Source organism: Myodes glareolus, chromosome 14 (assembly GCF_982192425.1).
Source record: "Myodes glareolus chromosome 14, mMyoGla1.1, whole genome shotgun sequence".
Lineage (NCBI taxonomy): Eukaryota > Metazoa > Chordata > Mammalia > Rodentia > Cricetidae > Myodes > Myodes glareolus.
In genome coordinates, this window is record NC_142039.1 from 42,471,296 (window position 1) to 42,493,404 (window position 22,109).

At 45.6% G+C, this 22,109-nt stretch overlaps 1 protein-coding gene across 3 annotated transcripts in view; it reads left to right on the top strand.

Annotated features, from left to right (window-relative positions):
* The window catches only part of Kiaa0319 (KIAA0319 ortholog), a 58,663-nt gene that overhangs the window by 29,041 nt on the left and 7,513 nt on the right, over window positions 1-22,109 (top strand). For 2 of the 3 annotated variants that reach the window (XM_087896483.1, XM_087896485.1), the window contains 11 exons: window positions 414-546; window positions 1,822-2,054; window positions 4,011-4,130; window positions 6,170-6,302; window positions 7,700-7,848; window positions 8,832-8,983; window positions 10,511-10,649; window positions 11,527-11,686; window positions 15,960-16,102; window positions 18,475-18,597; window positions 20,410-20,500. In XM_087896483.1, coding sequence (XP_087752609.1) covers window positions 414-546; window positions 1,822-2,054; window positions 4,011-4,130; window positions 6,170-6,302; window positions 7,700-7,848; window positions 8,832-8,983; window positions 10,511-10,649; window positions 11,527-11,686; window positions 15,960-16,102; window positions 18,475-18,597; window positions 20,410-20,500 — 1,576 coding nt within the window. The remainder of the gene's footprint in view (window positions 1-413; window positions 547-1,821; window positions 2,055-4,010; window positions 4,131-6,169; window positions 6,303-7,699; window positions 7,849-8,831; window positions 8,984-10,510; window positions 10,650-11,526; window positions 11,687-15,959; window positions 16,103-18,474; window positions 18,598-20,409; window positions 20,501-22,109) is intronic. The other variant, XM_087896484.1, reaches the window with a different exon arrangement.

Here is a 22,109-nt window from a genome sequence, read left to right on the forward strand (position 1 = left end):
ACTTATAGCTTAATCATTAATATGTTAAAGGGGTTTTGTGAATTGTAGATAATCAGCTCTTACCATGTTCAAGAACTTGTTGGTTCAGATATCTGTATGAAGCGGTTGGTAGCATGTCACCAGCCACCAAGAAGAGTAGCAGCTGAACGTGAAGGCCCTACATTCTGGGCTGCCATATCTGTCACTCCGCTTTTTAAATATTCAGTGAGTTAGAACTGCCCCGCTCAAACCTGTGCAAGTCTAGAAAAATAGTGACGACAATTTAGGGACTGGGGGGACGGCAGCAATGCTCAGCGTACATCTGGGCAGATGTGTATTTCTATGAAACACACTGAAGTTCTCAGTAAGTGGCTACCCTTTCATCTCACCAGTCCCGTAACCCGTTCTGGATACTGTTTTCTTGTTCTTTGTAGAAAGCACAGATGACGCTAAGATAGTGAGTTACCACTGGGAAGAAGTCGACGGGCCCGTCTTAGGAGAAGTGTTTCCGGCTGATGCCCCGGTCTTACGCTTGTTGAACCTAGATCCTGGTAACTACACTTTTAGGCAAGTGGGTTCCACCTGTATTGTGTTTTCCCAGGACTTCTCTTTTGGTTGTTTCTTGAAACTGATACTTTCTATAAAAATAAAAATAACATATCACCAAGCAGAGGAAATGAAATATTTCTCCTATGTCCATGACCTGAAAATGAGTCAGTATGGTATTGAAGTGCTTTTTCTATTCACATGCTACTTTAAACCTTTTTCTGTTTTCCTTACTTGGGTTAAAGTTCTGATGGGAGAGCCCCCAGCGGTTTGTTTGTGGTCAGAGCTGAGCTGGACTTTGGCCCTTGTCTGTGTAGGGTTTGTGGGACAGTGTGAAAGGAACCCAGAAGATGCAGATGGCCTCTGATACACCATTTACTCTGAGCTGTTCTCCATTGCTATTTATACAGCTTTACTCCCAGATACCCCACCCCAAACCAAGGGTGAAATGGGTTAGCGGATGGAGAATACACTGTTGTTGGGAGCGCAGGAGGGGTCATTTCAGTACAGGAGGGCCTGAGCAGTTTCCTCTCTCTCTCTCTCTCTCTCTCTCTCTTTCTCTCTCCTTCCTTCCTTTCCTTCTTCTCTTCCTCCATCCCTTCTATCTCTCTCTTTCTCTCCTTTATTTGGTGTGTGTATGTTGACCATTTGTGTATATCTGAAAATGTTTAACTCTAAAATGCTTTTGCAGAATGTCCTGGACGCATACTTGTAGAAAATCCCCTAGAGATGAATTTAGAAATTGAGTGTTTTGTTGCTGAAATTCACAAGTGGCTTAGTCAGTAAATGCTCAAGATGGAAGGCAGAAGTGGCTCTGTAACATTCTTAGCATGAGTTATCAGAGAGGGGTGTGTAGTGATGCTCTTCCTTAGGAAGATTGTTGGAGATGGATGTCTAGTGGTGCTCTTAGGGTGGATTGTTGGAGATGAATGTCTAGTGGTGCTCTTAGGGTGAGTTGCTGAGAGGGGTGCCTAGTAACATAGTTGGGATGAATTGAGTTGATTAGAGAATCTTCTGGATTGCATGGAAGGGGCACATTCTCCACTTAGCATCTCAAAAACTAGTAACTTCATAAAAGCAAGCCTTAATATGGGAACATATTATGACTCAAAAATAAAATGAATCCATGACAACAGAAGCAATGAAAAATATGACTTATATGTGTTTCCTAGCCTTGTCCTCAAGTTTCCGTTCTCACCTTGTTCTGAGAATGGTCAGTCTGAGCAGGCTAAGGTGACCACTTACTTTCAGGAAAGGCCCAATCTTGGATGTAAGAGCTTCCTTTTCTTGTTATAGGCTGACCATCACAGACTCAGATGGTGCTACTAACTCCACCACAGCAACCCTCATCATCCGTGATGCTGTGGACTACCCACCTGTTGCTAATGCAGGACCAAATCAGACCATAACTTTGCCCCAAAACACCATCACTCTGAATGGAAACCAGAGCAGCGATGATCACCAGATTGTCCTCTATGAGTGGTCCCCAGGCCCAGGCGGTGAGAACCAAGAGGTGGTCATGCAGGCAAGTCCTCTATCCTGCCTGCAGACTTTTATCCTATCTCCTATCTATCTATCTATCTATCTATCTATCTATCTATCTATCTATCTATCTATCTATCTATCATCTATGTATCATTCATTCATCTATTCTTGGTTTAGGGAGGTTATTAAATCAAAAAATCTATTTTATAAATTTCTCAAACTATGAAGTGTTGGAAGAGCATGTGACCTCATAAATCTCCTCCAAGTTTACACCCACGACTGTCACATACCTAGGTAAGCACAGAACATCAACCAAGCCGTCAGTCCTATTATTTCAACTAGCTCTTGAGGGCAGTTGGGAAAAAAGCTGACTCAGCGTTTGTTAGAGCACCATGTCAATTAGTCTAGGGAAAGACACTCGAAGCAACTAACCTAACTACATTATCTGAAAAGCAGTTGTTATTCTGAGTGCCCCATTTACTGAAACACCATAGCAGATACTGCTGTGTTTACCATTCCAGAAGTGGTGGACTTGGGAGAATGGAGCCTATAAATGAGGCCGACTAAAGTCTCATGAAAAAATCAATTATTCAGCACATCAGACAGTTTATACCCTGAGGGTTAGCCGGGGTGACACGCGTAAAGTGTCCAGTCACAGGGCAAGCCACACGTGGTGAACAAGCTCTCATGGTAAAAACATGTTTACCCGTATAGGCATATGAACAAATTAACACTAGCCGGTTGTAATGAATAATCTGAAGTGAACTCACTCCCATCCACTACACCGGGGAGGGGCACAAGAGCATAACCCAAGAACAATTCTGTGTTTTTGAAGAAACTGAGGTCACAAGCTTCTCGTCTTGGTGTCTTGGAAATTTTCTCACAAACACTCAGAAATCTCCTTACACCTCCATTCTTGGACCCTGTTCCAACACTGTGGTACTGAGTTCCAGGTTTTATTAATTTACTTTCCTGCAGTGCTATGAGGGTACACAACAGACTCAAGATTGCATTTTCTTGGGTTCACACCTGTTTTTATTTTTCTCCTTTCCTTCTACTCTCCCCCATTCCCCTCCCCCCTTTTTTGAGCCAGGCTCTTACCTGGCTGACCTGGAGCTTGCTATGTAGACTAGCTGATTCCAAAATCACAGAGATCTACCTAACCTCTGCCCCCTGCCTCATACTGGAATTAAAGGCACACACCTCAGGGCTTGCTCCTTTCTTCTTTCTTTTAATGTTTGCATGCACTGCCTAGCACCTCACATATACTACGGAAGCAAGGAATATCCCTCTTCCTTTTTATATTTTTAAAGCTGAATTAGGGTCTTGCTAAGTTATGCAGATTGGCCTTGAACTTGCTCTGTATCCCTGGCAGGCCTTGAATTTGTCACCTTCTTGCTTCTGCTTCCCAAGAGTCTTTGCTTGTTTTCTGTTGCTGTGATAAAGACCGTGACTGAAGGTAACATGGGGGCGGAAAAGTTTATTTCACCTTACAGGTTGCAAGCTATTGTCAAGGGAAGTCAGGGCAGAAACTCAAGTCCGGAACCTGGAGGCATGAACTAAAGCAGAGGCCGTGGAGGGGCACTGCTTACTGGCTTGTTCCTTATGGCTTCCTCATACAACCGAGTCTCATACAACCGAGTACCACCTGCCTAGGGGCAGCACCACTCACAGCAGGCTGGGTCCTCCGAAATCTGCCATTAATCAAGAAAATACTTCTGCAGACTTACCTACAGGCCAATCTGATAGAGACATTTCCTCCACTGAAGTTCCTTCTTCCCTGATGATCCTGGCTTGGGTCAAGTTGAAAAAAAAAATCTAATTAGGACACCACAGAGCTGGTGTGTGAGGCCTGCACCGTTGCACCCAGTTTGTTGTCAAGTAGGCTCTCTGCACTGGGTGAAACCATTAGCACCTGCCTTGGCACGCTGCTCTCTCGACTTCTCTACTGATAGTCTTCCTCTTGTTTCCTTCTCACTACTTTGCTACTGCGTAGGGAGTGCGGACCCCATACCTCCACTTGTCTGAGATGCAGGAAGGAGAGTACATGTTTCGGCTGACGGTGACGGATTCCTCAGGACAAAAATCCACTGCTTCAGTCGCTGTGATTGTCCAGGCTGGTAGGTGAGACACAGATGAGATTTGACCCCAGAGATGAAGGCAGAAATGATAAACTAGACCCTTGAGCTTCAGATGTGTCTAACTAACTGGGCAGTAACATCCCGAGATTCCTGAGCTGGCAGGAAATCAGACATGAGAGCTGAAGCGGCATGAGAAACCGATTTCCTCTCGAGGTTCTGAATCTTGTCACACGCTCTAAACCACAGTAGGAGACAAAATGAGAGTCACTGTCAGCACCACCCGTGTCTCTGATTTGTCACGTGGTAACTCCTGTGCCTGCCATACTCAGTGTTCAGTCTGGAGCGTAGCCCCAGCCCCTGGCATCCATCCCAGTCCCTTGGCCTGGGAGCTGGCATTAGTCTGGACTCCAAATCCCAGCATGCCAGGTCCCAGGTCAGGACCCCTCCCACAGGGTATTTAAGTGGGCTCCCAGAGGAGAATCACGTGGTTCCAGGTTTGCATGTGCTCCCCACTTTTCTGCCTCCCTGCCATGCACTCAGCCACCCAAGAGCACTGCACTGTATTTAATAAAATGATGGACATTTTAATTCGGTTTGATCTGACCTAATTGGATTTCTTTGCACTGGCGGAGCCACCCCTCAGGATTTTTTTTTTCCCCTAACACTCAGCTTGGGAAAGCTCCAGGGCGTGCTGGGGAGACTGGCTGACTGTGTGACCTGACACCCAGATGCAACAGACACTTGGGCATTGATACCCAGGCTCCACTCACTTATTAGTCTCATAAAACCCTGGACTCTGCTACCTGTAGCTTTCAGGAGACTCATAGGCAGCCAGCTAGACCTTGCTTACAACCATCTTGGCTCCAAAACTTCTCTAGCAAAGGCCTGCTGTCTCCACATCCATCACCTAGTAGACTGACGATGGGGACAGTCTCAGCTGAAAGACAGCTGATTTAATTTATTAACTATGTAAGTAATTTACTAACTATATGTAAGAGGCGCTCTGAGCCAGACCCTAGGGATATGGAATTAAAGAGGATGAACCTGCCCCCGCCCTTCCAAGGCTGTGACAAGTACATGCGAAGTGACGTGGAAATTATTCAAGTGCTTTCCTCAGTCAGGAAGGGTGCCCATATAAAGAGCTCATAGATAGCTTCTGCTGGAGTCCCAGTTAACACACCCATGGCAGATGGTCAGGAGGAGAAGGATGGGGAATGGAGGGCAAGAAGAAAGATGTTTAGAAAGAGGGACCTTGATTCCCAGAAGCCATAAGATGAAAGGGGCCTGGGTACATTGAAGAATTAAAAAAAAATACAAAAATAAAATAAATAATAAAAATTAAAATTAAAAAAATGGTATGACTGGAGAAAAAAGAGGTAGAACTAGGCCTGGAATGAGAACCCACAGAGGGGCAGGGCTCTCATTAAGGGTTTTGTAGATGTCTGCCCTTAGGAAATTAGGGAGCCACTATTCATTTTAAGGAGGATAGTGGGGGAAAGAGACTGTATCTCCATGGTGATGTCTGTGGCTATGTGACTCTGGGCTTGGAAGCAGAAACGGTAACTATCCATAAAAATAAGTTCAGGAGTGATGGTTTACTTCTTTTCCTTTCTTCCCACTTTCTACTGAAATATTTTCCTTTTAAAAATATTTATTTTTATGTACATGGGTGTTTGGCTTGCGTGAGTGTCTGTGAAGGCCAGAACGAGGCGTCAGAACTGGGGTCACAGACTGTTGTGAGCCGCCACGTAGGTACGGGGAATTGAAACCAGGTCTTTCCAGCCCACAACTGAGGTATTGTCAGCATTTGCTGTTTAGCAGGCACTGTTCTAGACAGCAGAGCTGCAAACAAAGGAGAGAAAGCCCATGCACCCTGATTTCGGTTCCCTTTCTCTCCTCCCCTGCGTTCTTTTTTCCCTCCTTTCCCTTTTTGCTTCCCCATAATTCCCTTCCTCCCTCTCACCTTCTCTCCTTTCTTCTTCTCTCCTTCCCTTCTTCCTCTTCTTCCTTCTTTTCCTGCCTCCTTCCTGCTTCCCTTCCTCCTTCTCTTCTTTTCTCTTGAATGTCTGCAATTCTAGAAAACAACCAGGCTCCGGTGGCGGTGGCAGGCCCTGATAAGGAGCTGTTCTTCCCGGTGCAGAGTGCTACACTGGATGGGAGCAGAAGCAGCGATGACCACGGCATCGTCTGCTACCACTGGGAGCACATCAGGTGTGTACCCACTCAGGTCTGAGGCCGTGTCACCGCCGAGTGACAGCATTGCTTCCCCGGAGGACTGCATTAAACAGCAGCGCGGGCTTGCTGAGGAGTCAAGATTTGAGCAAAGAGTAACTAGGCCTTATTGATAAAAATGTGTGTTATAGGTAGGCATGGTGCTGCATGCTTGTAATCCTTGCACATGGGAGGTTGAGGCAGGAAACTCTTGAGTTCAAGGCTAGCCTAAGCTCCATAGTAAGACCCCATTTCAAACAAACAGGCAAACAAAAAGAGGAGAGTGTTTTGAGGGAGCTGGACACTGGTGGGCAGTAGGGGGAAGCGGAGCCCGGAACAGGTGGCCAGGGCCGTCTTGGTGTAAGGTGAGCTTCCTGGCCAAAATAAATAAATAAATAAATAAATGCAGGGAAAGCCATGGGTGGTCTGTCTACACTCAACCAGCCCCAGTGACTGGGTAGAGCAGGTGTGCAGAGCTCAAGGTGAAGTTCACATGACATTTCCTGTTTTACCTGCTGGGTCTCAGTACTCTACATGGCTTTTGGAGAGGGCTGCATCGTTCCCGCTCTTGTTTGTCTGCTTGTTCTGAGACAGGGTTTTACCATGCAGTCCTAGCTAGTCTAGAACTCTCTACACAGACCAGGCTGGCCTTCAACTCTCAGAGATTTGATTGCCTCTGACTATCTTCCACCTCCCAAGTGCTGGGATTGAAGGCATGTGCCATCACACTGGGCTGCATCATCCCATCTTAAAGTTGAAAAACTCAGGCTTCCAGAAATAAGCAAGGGCAAATAGTTTAGGTTACCTAGACTGAAAGAGGCTGCATGGAGACCTGAAACTGCTTCTGTCTGCCAGCCAACCCTAGGGTCTCAACGACTAGACAGAATTCCTCTCTCCAACGGCAGACCATTTGGCTCCTGCCTTCCTCTTCTACACATTCCCTGGAGCTCAATGAGGGCTCAACCGAGTTTGAGTTTCATTCAAAGAAGAAATGGGAGGTTGAGTGTGGTAGTGCACACCTTTAATCTCAGTACTTAGGAGGCTGAAGCAGAAAGCTCGTCATGAGTTCAAGACTAACCTGGGCTGCATAGTGAGACCCTATTAAAAAAAAAAAGATGTGAGCAATTTCCTAAGATTCCATTTTCTAAGGGGAGATCATTTCAGTGGCATCTCAATTAAAAGAGTAAAAAGAATGAAAACCCTTTTCCCAGAACCCAGCACATTTGGTTTGAGAAAGGCTTCAGCTTTGACCCTCACGTCAAGCCAGAGAACATGTGTACACCGTTACCTCAGCCCTCTGTAGAAACCCAGATGGCCGCTGCAGCCAGAAGTAGAAGCTTTTGCTAGGGCTCAGATCTCATGCCCCACCTTTTGTCAACAACACCCCCATTTTACAGGGGTCCCAGTGCCGTGGAGATGGAGAATGTGGACAAAGCCATAGCCACTGTCACTGGGCTTCAGGTGGGTACCTATCACTTCCGTCTAACCGTGAGAGACCAGCAGGGACTGAGCAGCACGTCCACCCTCACCGTGGCTGTGAAGCAGGGTGAGTGGACCTGGGGACAGGACCTGAACCTGCCCTGCCTTCCAGTCTCCCTGGTCCCCAAGTCACCAGCCCTGTTGGTGTTTGCTCATGAGTTCACAGGTGACTGAGCTTTACCCAGGGGGCGCCAACCTTTTCCCTGACAGCTGAGTTCATTTAAGCGCTCTCTGGCTCCAGGGAGTGTGGAGAGCAGAAAGCCATGGGCCTGCTCTGTGAGTGTAGAGCAGGAAGCCTCGAGTCTACATCTTTTACAGGGAAATTATCCACTTCTGGCCCGTGGTTTGCTTTCTTCTATCTTGGAAACCCAAGAGCAGAAAGACGTTCAAATTATGTACTTTGTTTTTTAAAGTAGAAGTTTTTATTATGTTTTTATTTATTGTGCCTGTGTATGTGTGGAAGGGGAGTGTGCTTGCCACAATGTGAGCATGCATGTGTGTGCGTGTCTGTGCGTGTATGTGTGTGCGTGTGTGTAGGTCAGAGGACAACTCTCAGGGAGTCAGTTCTCTCTGACTACCATGTGGGTCCATCAGCCTTGATGACAATCACTGTTACCCACTAAGCCATCTAGTTGGTCCATATACCCCTCCCCCAATTTTTAAAGACAAGTTTTTGAACTTCTGATCCTCTTGCTTGCTGGGATTACAAGCACACAGCACCTCGCCTGGTTTATTTGATGACAGGGACTGGACTGAGGGCTTCAGGCACGCTAGGCAAGCGGTTTACCACTGTAGATCCCTAGCCTTCTATATTGATTTTCTTTGTAAAATTTTCAGTAAAATTTCTTGCTTTTGTTTGTCTTCCCATTGGACTGAGAGCTGCCCAATGTCTGTCTATATCTTATCTTACAGTTATGTGGGGCAGGAACTAATGCCTTGGGGTTAAACAACTTTGGCTACAAGATGGAGCAGTTGTGGGTGTTTTATGCCATGCTGTCGGTGCTGTTTTAAGTCAGTTCTTGCCTTTTGTTTTTGCGGTGTCTGACTTAGAAGATAATAGTCCTCCGAGAGCCCAGGCTGGTGGCAGACATGTTCTTACACTTCCCAATAATTCCATTACCTTGGATGGTTCAAGGTCTACTGATGACCGAGGGATTGTGTCCTATCTGTGGATCCGGGATGGTCAGAGTCCAGCTGCTGGCGTGAGTACTTGAGGGGTACTGTCCCCTCAGCCATGTACACTGCATACAGATTAGTCGGTGTGGTCTGTTGTGACGAAAGGCCACAGGCAGGGCAACTGAAACCACCAGGACCAAGGTGACATCTGTTTACCTCTGGTGAGTGATCTCTTTCTGCATCCGGGTAGCCACCTACTTACTCTGTCTGTTTGTGGCCATGTGAGAAAGGAGGAAAAAGGTGGGGGAACTGTGCTCAGGTTTCTTACATAAGGACCCCAATCCTGTGGGTCAGGCCCTACTCCCATAACCTCATTCAACTTTAATTACCTTCTTCTAAATTCTAACTTTAGGTCATATTGCAGATTAGGACTTGAACATGTGACTTCACTCTTACCACGATGTCTCCTCAGTAAGATTCGGGGACCTCTGGGTTTGAATATTCTGAGGGCTGGCGACACCAGGGTGCCGATAGGTTTACGCAAAGCTCAAGTCCTCTTCCTGATCTGACTTTGTGTGGGCTGGCACCGCCATACAGGTGTGTCCCACTCATGGTATCAGGCCTCTTGTGTCCTAGAACAACTGTGAACCCAGCCAACACATTGGTAGATGGCAATGTTATGTCACAGTACTGAAAGGCTGGGCATCACGAGGGACACGGAAGCCAAGCTTCCTATTTTAGTTTTCTTCCTCCGTGTATCAAGTATGTCAGATGCGTGGGGATTTCCACTTCCACTTCACAGTGGCAATGAGTAAAATATAGAGACGGAACATGACTTGGCCAAGGCCGAAGAGCTCAGTCTTAACCCAAACCCAGATCTTTAGCGTTTGGAAGCTGGTGAATCACTCTGCCTCTTCGGTTGTACATTTCTGTATGTCTTCCTTTTTTTCCATGGCTAAGGACTTGACATCTACAAAAGCTTTCTTGTAGATACCAAAGGTGTGGTCTGAAATGCCTTGTGCATTCCAAAGTACTTCTAGAATGAATTCTATAGAACTAGGTGGTAGATTAGCTCCTAACTGTAGCTGCAGTGTGTCTCCGTTCAGATTCCTAACTTTTCATTGCTGTCCATTCTGGTCAACAAGGATAGACAAAAGTAGAGCCCAAAAGATTTCTCTCTCACTCTTTGGGACTTTGGGCCTGTTGAATGAGTGATCTGTCTACCAAGGCTCTGGGGTCATTTGAGAAGGCGGATAGGATGGATATGCCATGAGGGATGCAAGGGAACAGCATTATATAACTATGTTAGACGATGACCATAAAACTCCATGTGTTGTCCTGGAACCTTCAAACTAAGCTCCTGTCCTCTGTTAATTAATCATTTGAAAATTCCTGAAAGTTGTTTACCACGTCTTGTTTGGTCCTTGTACCGGCTGGTGTTCCACATGAGGAGGAACTGAAGATTTAAAATCTTACCCCTTTCCCTTCCTCTCTCCCATAGCCAAATAAGTCATACATGTCTGAAAACAAGAAACTCAGAGTTCTGAGCTCCAGAGAGGCTCAGAGACTGGGTACAAAGCTGACAGCTGCCCTGTGCCTCTCCTCACTTCCAGGATGTTATCGGAGGCTCTGACAACGGAGTGGCTCTGCAGCTCACCAACCTGGTGGAAGGAGTCTACACTTTCCACCTGTTAGTCACGGACAGTCAGGGGGCGTCGGACTCAGACACTGCCACTGTGGAGGTGCTGCCGGGTGCGTACCGGGCCGATGTCACCAGGGTGGGAGTTCCTCAGTACCTAGCTTCTCCTCTCGGCCAGTCCCACCGTAGAAGATTATATCTGAAAGGAAGATTTTGCTTTCCTGATTGAACATGAAGTGAACATGGTCAGGCTGGGGGAGGACAGCCTCAGTGAGGTGGGCATGGTGACACTACGGGTGAACTGGACTAGTAGGAAAACAATACTTTCAGGTGCTGGGGAAGGGAGGTGCCAGAGTTTCAATGTAGCCCAAAACTATAGTTGATTATCTTTTCAGGGAAAAGCTACTAGATAACAAAGTGGAATGAAATTTATAAAATACTCCAGAGTGGCTTCTGCAGTGTTCTCCCTGCCTTTATTTTCTCCCTTCCTCCCTCCCTCCTTCCCTCCCTTCCTCCCTCTCCTTCTCTCTCTCTGTCTCTCTCTTTGTCTCTGTCTTTGTCTCTCTCTCTCTCTCTCTCTCTCTCTCTCTCTCTCTCTTTCTAAGATAGGATTTCACATGGCCCAAGTTGGCCTCGACTTCCTATGCAGTAAGGATGACGTCGAACTTCTGATCCTCTTGCCCCCGAGGGCCAAGTGCTGGTGTTGTAGGCACTTGCTCCCACAACCCACGCCTCTGCTGTTTTAGGATTATCTGAGTCCTAAAGCTAAATATAATAGGCAGACAAGAGTTCTTTTAAACTTTTATTTGCTTATTTTCTCCTTTCTTTTTGTTTGCAAGGCATGGAGCCCGGGACCTGTGTGGGTACTGGGCCAGCATCTGTCTCCTGACCCACTTGCCCAGTCTGGCTTTGAACCTTTCTACAGCCTCTGCTGCTTGCCTTACCAAGCCTGTGGTCTCGTGGTGAAAATCCTGCCCTCTCTCTCCTCAGACCCCAGGAAGGATGGCCTGGTGGAGCTGATCCTGCAGGTTGGCGTGGAACAGCTGACGGAGCAGCAGAAGGAAACCCTGGTGAGGCAGCTGGCTGTGCTTCTGAATGTGCTAGACTCGGACGTGAAGGTGCTCAGGATTCAGGCACACACGGATGTCAGGTATGGAGCTGCACGCCCAGCACATGGCACTCAGATGTCAGATATGATAGCTACTGTCTCAAGCAAGAAGGTAGGCATGCATAGTTGGTATGACAAGAGTTATGTTTTATTATGCTGAGGGTCATCACACAAGATTCGTACTGAATTCCTGACTATATTCGTAAGCCTGTCTCTGCAAGGCTGCTTACCTGTGTGATGTGTCTTAGCCGGAGGTTAGATCCAGCCTCTAAATGAAGTCTTTGATCTGAGGGTCAGGATCCTGATGCAGACTCTCCAGCCACAGGGCAGGTGATGTCTCTTCAGGTGTGTAGAACAGAGCATTGCTCTTGGTCTCTGCTCATATACTGTCTCTGGGCATCATCATGGGGTGCTAGGGCTGTGTCTGGTTATTGTGAATGAGTGATGTCACTGGGTTCTGGTGCAGTCAGGGGTTCCTGACTAAGCTGTTTTCACATATCTTACAGACACTTGTTACCATGTCCATTAGCCCTACCCAATACTGGGCCTCACCCAGGACTAGAGTGAGTGCTTACCCAGCTCTGGGCCTCACCCAGGACTAAAGTGAGTACTTACCCAGCTCTGGGCCCCACTCAGGACTAGAGTGAGTGCTTACCCAGCTCTGGGCCCCACTCAGGACTAGAGTGAGTACTTACCCAGCTCTGGGCCCGACTCAGGGCTAGAGTGAGTACTTACCCAGATCTGGGTCCCACTAAGGTGTAGATTTGCTGCAGGCCTCCTCTGCTGTCTCCCAGGCCACCTTTCTCCTTGCTTGTTTTCTTGTTCTTTTTTTTTTTTAAACCACATTCACATTCTTCTATTGTTATCCTTAAAGAGAAGAGGAAGAACAAGTCACTGGCCTGGTGGTGGTGGTGGCCATGCCTTTAATCCCAGAACTCTGGAGGCAGAGGTAGGCGGATCTCTGTGAGTTTGAGGCCAGCCTGGTCTACGAGTTCCAGAACAGGTTCCAAAGCTATAGAGAGACCCTGTCTTGAAAAACCAAAAATAAATAAATAACAGAACAAGTAATTTTAGGCCCCTCCCTCGGGCCCTGGTAAAGGTTCCTTGGTTGAGAATGTTCTGAATGAAAGAGTTAGGGACGTCAAAGGAGACGTGTCTTTGCTCTAAGGACTGCAGATAGCTTGGGGACTGAGGTGGAGTTGCCCTTTGCAGATGTTTCTCTGTGTGAAGAAGCTGCTCAGGGCCATTCAGTGTCTTTAAGGCGTTTACTCAGCCTTTCACCTCACAAGATTTTTGTGTTTAATTGAGTTTTATTTTTAAAGCCTATCAAACCAGCACCATCACAGGGCAGGAGAATAGAAAGAATGACATGGTTAGAATCCACCATTTCCAGGAAGTACATTTTGGCAGCTTTTGTTGGCCCATCTGTCTGGGTTGATTTTCCAGAGAACTGAAATTTATTTAGAAAAGCGACTAATGAAAACATATTCTAACCAATTAATCATGGTGCTGCAGATGGGACCCAGGGCCTTGCATATAAGTGTTCCACCAGTGAGATTGCTCAGCAGTTAAGAATATATACTACCTTTCCAGAGGACTAGTGTTCCCAGTACCCACAGTGGACAGCTTATAGACTCGGGGAACCAAAGGCCTCCTCTGGTCTCCATGGAAACTTGCATTCATGTGTACACACACACACATACGCATACACATGCACACACACACACACACACACACAGAGAGAGAGAGAGAGAGAGAGAGAGAGAGAGAGAGAGAGAGATCATACATATTCACATAATTAAAAATAAAAATAAATTTTAGAAATAAAAGGGTGACCCATATACTCAGTAAGTACAAAGAAAGATTTTGACAAAGTCCAGAATCCCTTCATGATGAAAATACTTTTGGGTTTAAACAGGTAAAGGGTACTCACCCCTTTCTGGGACACTGAGCAGGTGATAAACACTATTAAAAATCATGTAGCATGATTTCTAGTTGGTCTTAATAATAAAAACCCAGAGTCAGATATAGGGGTTAATGCTGAAGGTCAGAGTTGCCAGCTATTAGAGAATTCTTTTACTTTTACCAATGCTCAGACCGAAGGGACGATCCTGTCCTTAGACTGCATCTCCAGACTGCGTCTGTCCCCACCAAACATCAGACTGCTTTAGCTTCTGTCTCCTCCCACCTTATATTCCTCTGTCTACCCAGCCACATCACTCTTGTCTCCACCTCCCTAATGCTGGGATTAAAGGCTCGTAACTCTCAAATCCTGGGATTAAATGTGTGTGCCACCACTGCCTGACCTTCAGTAGCTTAGCTCTGCACTCTGATCTGCCCACATCCTAAAAACTAGAGTGAAATTGAATTTAAAGCTAATAGACTAATTTGTGAGACAGAGGGAATTTAAGCTGGTGCTGAGACAACCTCTGGTCTCAACATGCTTGTGCACACATGTGTACACACACCTGTACAGGCTCACACACAAGGGTGAGAGACGTACAGGGAGACACATGGAAAGAATGCCAGGTCATAAAGAGACAGAGGTGGTAACAATGCACCTAGAAGCCCAATGCCAAGGAATTCCAAGGAAGCTGGGAGAAAGGTCTAGAATACATCTGTCCAAAGACCACCAGAGAACATGGTCCTGCCAACACTTAGATTTGAGGCTTTGGCTGTCCAGAACCTAGAGACAAGAGATTGCTGTTGTTTTCAGTGACTAAGTTGTGGAACTTGCTTGCAGCAGTCCTGGGAAACTCAAGAGATCTGAGTAGGTATTCTCTAGAGAAGATGCAGGTGTCCAGTCAGCACATGAAAAGAGGCTCACCACCCATAGTGAGTAAGGAAACACCAAGTAAGCCACTCCTGGGGCCGAAAGATGGCGTAGCAAGGTGGGGCTTCCTGCCGCCAAGCCAGAAGACCTGAATGCAATCATCAGGGTCCACACAGTGGGTGGACAGAACCAACTCTCATAAGCTGTCCTCTGATCTCCACATGTACAGCACAGCACAAATACATGTGTGTGTGTACGTGTACATATACACACAGAGGCACACAGACACACACAGACAGACACACATACATACTCACTACTCTTTTTAAACCTGTTCATTGCCTGCCTATAGGACGGCACCCACATGGCAGCTCACAACTCTCTGTAACTCCAGTTCTAGGGATTCTGATGCCCTCTTCTGGCTTCTGCAGGCATCAGGAACACAAATGGTACACAGATATACATGTTGCCACACACATGAAATAAATGCACAAATAAGTAAATTCTTGTAGCAAATGATAATTGGTCTTAATAATAAAAACCCGGAGTCAGATACTAGGGGGTGAAAGCTAAAAGATCAGAGAAGCAGAGCAGCCGGCCACTAGTTCTTACCTCTACAAAATCCTCAGACTGAATGGGCAATCTTGTCTCTAGGAATCCTTAGACTGAATGTCTGAGCTCCTGTCTCCTCCCGCCTTATATTCCTCTCTCTGTCCAGCCACATCCCTTCCTGTCTCCACCTTAGTGCTGGGGTTAAATGCGTGTGACTCCCAAGTACTGGAATTAAAGGTGTGAGCTACCACTGCCTGACTCTGTTTCTCTTTGAGACTGGATCAATCTAGTGTAGGCCAGGGTGGCCTTGAACTCACAGAGATCCAGCTGCCTCCATCCACTGAGTGCTGGGATTAAAGGTGTGCACCACCACTGCCTGGCCTCTGTGGCTAGCTAGTGTCTTCCTCCAACACTCTGATCTTCAGGCAAGCTTTATTTGTTAGATCATAAGCAAAATATCACCACAAATCCTGTGGCTTTTTTTTTTTTAAGAAAGACCCTGTTAGCTGTGTAGTGGTGGCACACACCTTTATTCTCAGCACTTGGTAGGCAGAGGCAGGCAGATCTCTGTAAATCTGAGGTCAGCCTCATCCACAGAGTAAGTTTCAGGACAGCCAGTGCTACACAGAGAAACCCTGTCTCAAACAGCAAAAGGAAAAAGACCCTGTTTTAGAAAACAAACTGCTTGGCTTCTGAGGAGTGACATCCATAGTTGACCCTTGACCTTCACATCTACCCCCAAATACAAACAAATTATACAAATTATCTACACACATACAAAGAAATATACATAGATACAATGAATATTAACTGGCAGTTAAAATGAATCATAAAATGCCTGCAACAACATGGATGAACATTAAAACATGCTAAGGGAAAGAACAAGCCACGGAGCTGTAGCGCTCCCTTTCTAGGTCAGATGGCTGAGGTGGCACATCATGCCGGCCACTGTCTCATCATGTGACTGTCCTCTCGTTGTCTCTTCTACAGCACTGTGATTGTATTTTATGTACAGAGCGGGCCACCTTTCAAGGTTCTCAGAGCTGCTGACGTGGCCCGGAATCTGCACAGGCGACTTTCAAAGGAGAAGGCAGCCTTCCTACCTTTCAAGGTCTTGAGGGTAGACACAGCAGGTATGTCTCCCTTGGAAATATTCTAATAAAATAAACCAGATCTGCCAGTTACAGGAGTTTTATTGGCGCGAAATGGACACCTTTGTGGTTGAATGAAAAATGTTCCCCATCGTGTCTCTGAACACTGTTTGGAAGATTATGGAACTCTTAGGAGGTGGAGCCTACTGAAGGAGGTGGACCCCTGGGGTCTTGGGGTTTTCTAGCCTCTCACCCCATCCCCCATCTACTCTTCCTGCTTCCTGACTGTAGAGGATTGTGACCAGCTAGCTGCCTTTCGTTGTCATGACTGCGCCTTCTCTGCCATGATGAACTGTATTCCTCTGAATTGTGAGCCCTTCCCTTTTAAATTCAGGAATTTGGCCACAGAAACAAGAATGGTATCTTATACAGGTATTTTCCTTTCAAGGCCCCCACCCCAGCGACTCTATGTTTATTTCTCCAGTAGATTTTCTGTGACACATTTGCCAACTACTCCTGTCTTGGAAAGAAACCGGAGAACAGTAGCGTCATACATCATTATTTCAAAAATCTCTCCTGCCAATTTAAGATGCATGTCTTCCTGTGGTAACCACATTTTCTAGTTCTGCTTGTCCCTTTAAGATACCAGACTGATTCATAGTTCTATGGTCCCTGACCTCATCTTATGAGCAAATGTTAATGGAGCAGTCATCTCAATGAGTTCCCAGGATATGATGTTTGCACCAGGTTAATTCGTTTCAGATATGCGCTACAATTGACTCTCTCATTTGTAACATGCGTACCTTTGTAACTTGATTTTTTTTGAAGTAGAATCTTTTATTTTTCTAAGAGCCCAAAGTAGTGATTTACTTATTATAGAAAATTTGAACTATCCCAAAAGGAACAAAGAAGAAAACAATCCTCCAGTTTGTAGAGTTTAGAATTTCCATTGCCCAAATATAACTTTTGTTACTATTCTGAGGTATTCCTTCCAAGTTGCTCCATCTTTAGGAAATAAAATACGACCGAGACGATTTGATTTTTCAGTATGCTGTGTGTGTGGGTGTGTATTTGTATGTTGCTGGGCACTCAATCTAGTGTCTTACATGCATTAGGCAAAGTGCTCTACCACTGAGCTACATCAAACTCTTACAATGTGTCTTTAAACTTTAAGTTATACCATTATTATTTCCCCAAATTCTTTAGAATTTCATTTCCGTGAGATATTCGTGGCTCCCTGGCTTTCCTCCCTGAATGTGTTTTGTAATCATACAACTACTCTTCTACCCGTGGACTGTTGGGATGATTTAATAGAGTTACAGTAAAGACAAAGCACTGTGCACTCCCAACTGTTTCCATTGCTCACGTTCTTAGAGGCTATTGTTTGGTAAATGTTAGGGTTCTCGCTAGGATAGGAATTGGCTTTTCCCTAAATTTGCTTCCTGATGAGCCGTGAGATGGTGAGAGTTTATGCTACTGTTGTGGAGGTAACGGTGAGGGTTGAGACAGGGTCTCACCATGGTGTCCTGGTTGGCCTAGTGATTGCTGTGTAGCCGAGGCTGGCTTCAAACCTGCTGCAGTCTTCCCTACTTCAGCTTCCTGAGTCCTAGGATTTTAGGTGTGTGCTATTATGCTGGACTCATAAGAGATTTTAGGTTTTTGCTTATTTTTTCTCAAGACAGGCCTTCTCTGTGTAGCTCTGGTCATCCTGGGACTAATTTTGTAGACCGGGTATCTTAGTTAGTGTTTCTACTGCTTTGAAGAGACATCATGACCATGGCAACTCATATAAAGAAAAACATTAATTGAGGTGTAAAGTTCTAATATCTTGACTCACAGGCAATAGGTAGTGGTCTGAGACACTGGACTTGGCTTGAGCATATATGAGATCTCAAAGTCCATCTCCACAGTAACATACTTCCTCTAAGACCACACCTACTCCAACAAGGTCACACTTCCTAATAGTGTCACTCCCTTTTGGGGGCCAATTTCTTTCAAACCACCACAGCAGGCTAATCTCACCCTCAGAGATCTACCTGTCTCTGCCTCCTGAGTACAGAGATTAAAGGCGTGAGCCACCATGTTCAACTTCTTAGTTTTTTTTTTTTTTTTTTTAATATTTATTTATTTATTTATCTATTATGTATACAATATTCTGTCTGTGTGTATGCCTGAAGGCCAGAAGAGGGCACCAGACCTCATTATAGATGGTTGTGAGCCACCATGTGGTTGCTGGGAATTGAACTCAGGACCTTTGGAAAAGCAGGCAATGCTCTTAACCTCTGAGCCATCTCTCCAGCCCCAACTTCTTAGATTTTTAATTCACCCATTTGTTCTGGGCTTCCATTATGGAAGTGAAACACTGGAGACCTCCTTTTGCCCGTGTAACCTCATTTCTGCACCCCTTTTCACAGGATGCCTTCTCAAATGTTCAGGTCATGGTCATTGTGATCCCATCACAAAACGTTGTATTTGCTCCCAGCTGTGGATGGAGAACCTCATACAGCATTATATGTGGGATGGTGAGAGCAATTGTGGTAAGTGTGTGTATGTGCGCACGTATGTGCGTGCGTGTGGGTAAAATGATGGCTTCTGGCATGGTTCTTGAAGACACTCAATCTTTTCCTGGCTTAGCATCCAATCCCATTCTTACCTGAAGTCAAGTGAACCAATTCACTTGATTGTACATTAAAACCTTGCCTCAGTCTGTGTCCAGACACTGAGAGAGATTTGGCAAGGCGGTTCTGCTCTCCATGACGGGAAGTGCTAAGAAACAACTGCGTTGAGACTTTTCTCCCAGATGTACCTGCTGTGGCTTGGGATGCTGGGACCTTATAATAGGACACCCCCTACTAGGATAATACAAAAATGGGAAATGTGGCCCACACTGCTAGGAGTCAGCCCAGGGAGGTACCAGCCACAAGAACACAATCTTGCCCAGGCTGGTGTATGTCAGTCTCTTTGGAGAGAAAACCACATGCAAACACATACATACGCACATTTACACACACATTCACATATTTATAGTATATGTAATATGTATGATGAATAAATATAAAACTCCAAAACAAAGCATATAAGATATGTGTGTGTGTGTGTGTGTGTGTGCGTGCGTGTGTGCGTGTATACTCATATAGCCTGATCTTACTCTGAGTTCTCTACACAGCAGAAGATGACCTTGAACTCCTGATCTTTCTGCTTTTACCTTCTGAGTCTTAGGATTACATATCTGAGTCACCATACTCAGCTAGAAAATTACATTTTAATGGCAGTTTACTCCTAAGAATAAATTTGCTATCCTGAGAATCCAGGTGGACATAAATGGCAGGAAAAGGTTATGCGCTGCCTGCCATGCTGTGTTCTTTAACTCCCCACAAACATCAGAACTGAGCCAGCTTCAGACCGCTATGCTATGGAGATGGTATGATATTTCTTCAGGTCAAGCATGAGTCTGTCTCATTGGTGGTTTTGTTTTTTCATTTTTTTCTTTTTCAGACACGGTCTCTCTATATTGTTCCTGCTGTCGTGGAACTCTTTATGTTAACCAAGCTGGCCTCAAACTCACATAGATCTGCCTGGCTCTGCTTTCCAAATGCTGGGATTAAAAGCATGTGCCACTGTCTTGGGCACTCATTGGCATTTTTGGCCCCTAAAGTTTAGGATGTAGAAGGAATGAAGAGTAGTTTCCAAATTTACCTCTGGCCCTGATATCTTCATGTCACAGGCAGACATACAGACCCTTGACTTGCTCTATGAAGCCCATGGCATGGATCTGGGGATCTAGCTTAGTAGGTAGACTGCTTGCCTAGTGCACTCAAAACTCTGTCTCCAGCACCACATAAAACCAGGCGTTGGGTGTATAACCATAATCCCAGCACTCGGGATGTAGAGGAGGAAGGTCAGAAGTTCAAGATTATCCTTGGCTACGTAATGAGTTCAAGACCAGCTTGGCTCATGTGAGAGCTTATCTCAAAAAGAAGATGGAGAAGGAGGAAAAAATTATCATACAGACTTTTTTGGGGGAAGGGTATGATTCTTGGGATTCTAGAATGAACATTTTAATATTTCATATTTTTATATATAAGATGCATAGTTGCTTCACTAACTCACTTCAGCTACTTTGGATTTCCTGCCCTCAAGTTAGCCTGAACTGTGTACCTAAGGTAGACAAAGTCATTAGTCTATTGTCCTGATCTGCATGGCACCTGGCTAGGCTCTGTTGTATGCCCCACAGAGTGGTCCCAGCAGTGCAGCTGGACGCTGCCCAGACAGTCTCACCGAGAGGTGTCAGAACAGAGGTGGTGAGCAAACAGTGTATCATCGTGCACTCTGGCCTTCTCGTTTTGCAGAATGGAGTGTGTTCTACGTGGCAGCACTGGCACTGACCCTGACAGCGGTAACGGGAGCTGTGGCTTGGCTGTGCATCTGCTGCTGCAGGAGGTACCTAATGTACTTGCTTACTGGGAGAAAAGGAGACCCTTTGCTGGGGTGATGGACAGCTTTGGGATTGTGTGCCTGCATTTGTCTCACTGCTTAATGGACTACCTGACAGCCAGTGTTAAAACATACCGGACTTCATGGGCCCAACATGATGCACTTTATACTTCTGGGCATGTGCATCTAAGTAGATGATCAATACCGGAGACAACTTTTTCTCATTGATGCTCTCTCACCTTCCAGCAAGGCCTACAATTTTATATCTAACTTAATTTATGTGTGTGTGTGTGTGTGTGTGTATGTATGTATACGTATATATACACACACACATATATATGTATATATGTGCACACACACACACATACTGGTGGTAGTAAGTTAACCTAGTATCTTGCATGTACTAGGTAGGTACTCAACCCCTGAGCGAAATTCCCACCCCAAAATCTAATAGTAATCTCAGTTTGTCTAACATGACACCCAGCAGAGAAAGATATTCTATAGAAATGTGTGGGTCTAATTTGTAGACTTGGTTATATGGAGCAACAATCGGATCAGTCTAAATCCTTTAGTCCACCTAAAATTTGAAGAGAGGTAATGATGTACCCAAGGGAACTTTTTTCTTTTGTTTTTTGTTTTTCAAGCCAGGGTTTCTCTGTGTAGCTTTGGAGCCTGTCCTAGAGCTCACTCTGTGGACCAGGCTGGCCTCAAACTCATAGAAATCAGCCTGCCTCTGCCTCCCAAGTGCTGGCATTAAAGGCGTGTACCATGACCTGGCTTGGGAACTTTTGTTTTAGTTTGTCCTCTTATTTTTCCCCCAAAAGAAAATGAGAAGCCCCTGGACTGCTTCATTGCCACAATCTCCCAGAACCCCATGCTCAGCCCTCATGAGGAGATTTGTGAGGAAAGAAGAGAGTAGTAGGCTCATTTTCCTAGGTGAAACACTATGTTGTCTACAGATGGGCTTCTAATTGGCATACTAAAACTAATAGTTGTGTCCATAAGTCTCTTAATTTATTTGAGTTTTACTTGTAAAATTACATTCCCAGCAGTGGGCATGGCAGGAAAGTCAAGACCTTAGAAAGAGGCCCAAACTCACTAAGCCCTCAGAACCACATGGGATAGGGTCCCCTACTGAATGTGGCTTTAAATACTCTGTATCCCAGGGTTGTGTATGCTAAGTGAATGGCGCTGACCTTCAACATCTACTGAGCATTTACTGTTTTGATTCAGTGATGGATCTCACTGTCCTGTTGTATTTGGCCCTCCTAGCAACCATAAGAGAAAGGGACTCTTCTGGAGGGGAGGACATGGGACACAGAAGTCTTAAATAATAGTCTCGAAGTTCCCAGCTAGCAAGCACTAAAGTGAGAGGAAGAAGCCCTTACTTTTGGTGACATGATCAGACCAAGCTGACTGATTGCCTTAGTGTAGTGGCTTGTCTGTTTTGAGACAATGTCTCACTGTGTTGCTGTTTCTGGGACTGGCTATGTAGACCAGGGGGGCCTCACGGAGATCTGTCTGCCTCTGTTTCCTGAGTTTAGTGTAGTTTTAATGAGTGCTTTTGAGACATGTTTTCCAGCTTAGCATGAGACACTAGTGATCGGCCCAGTTT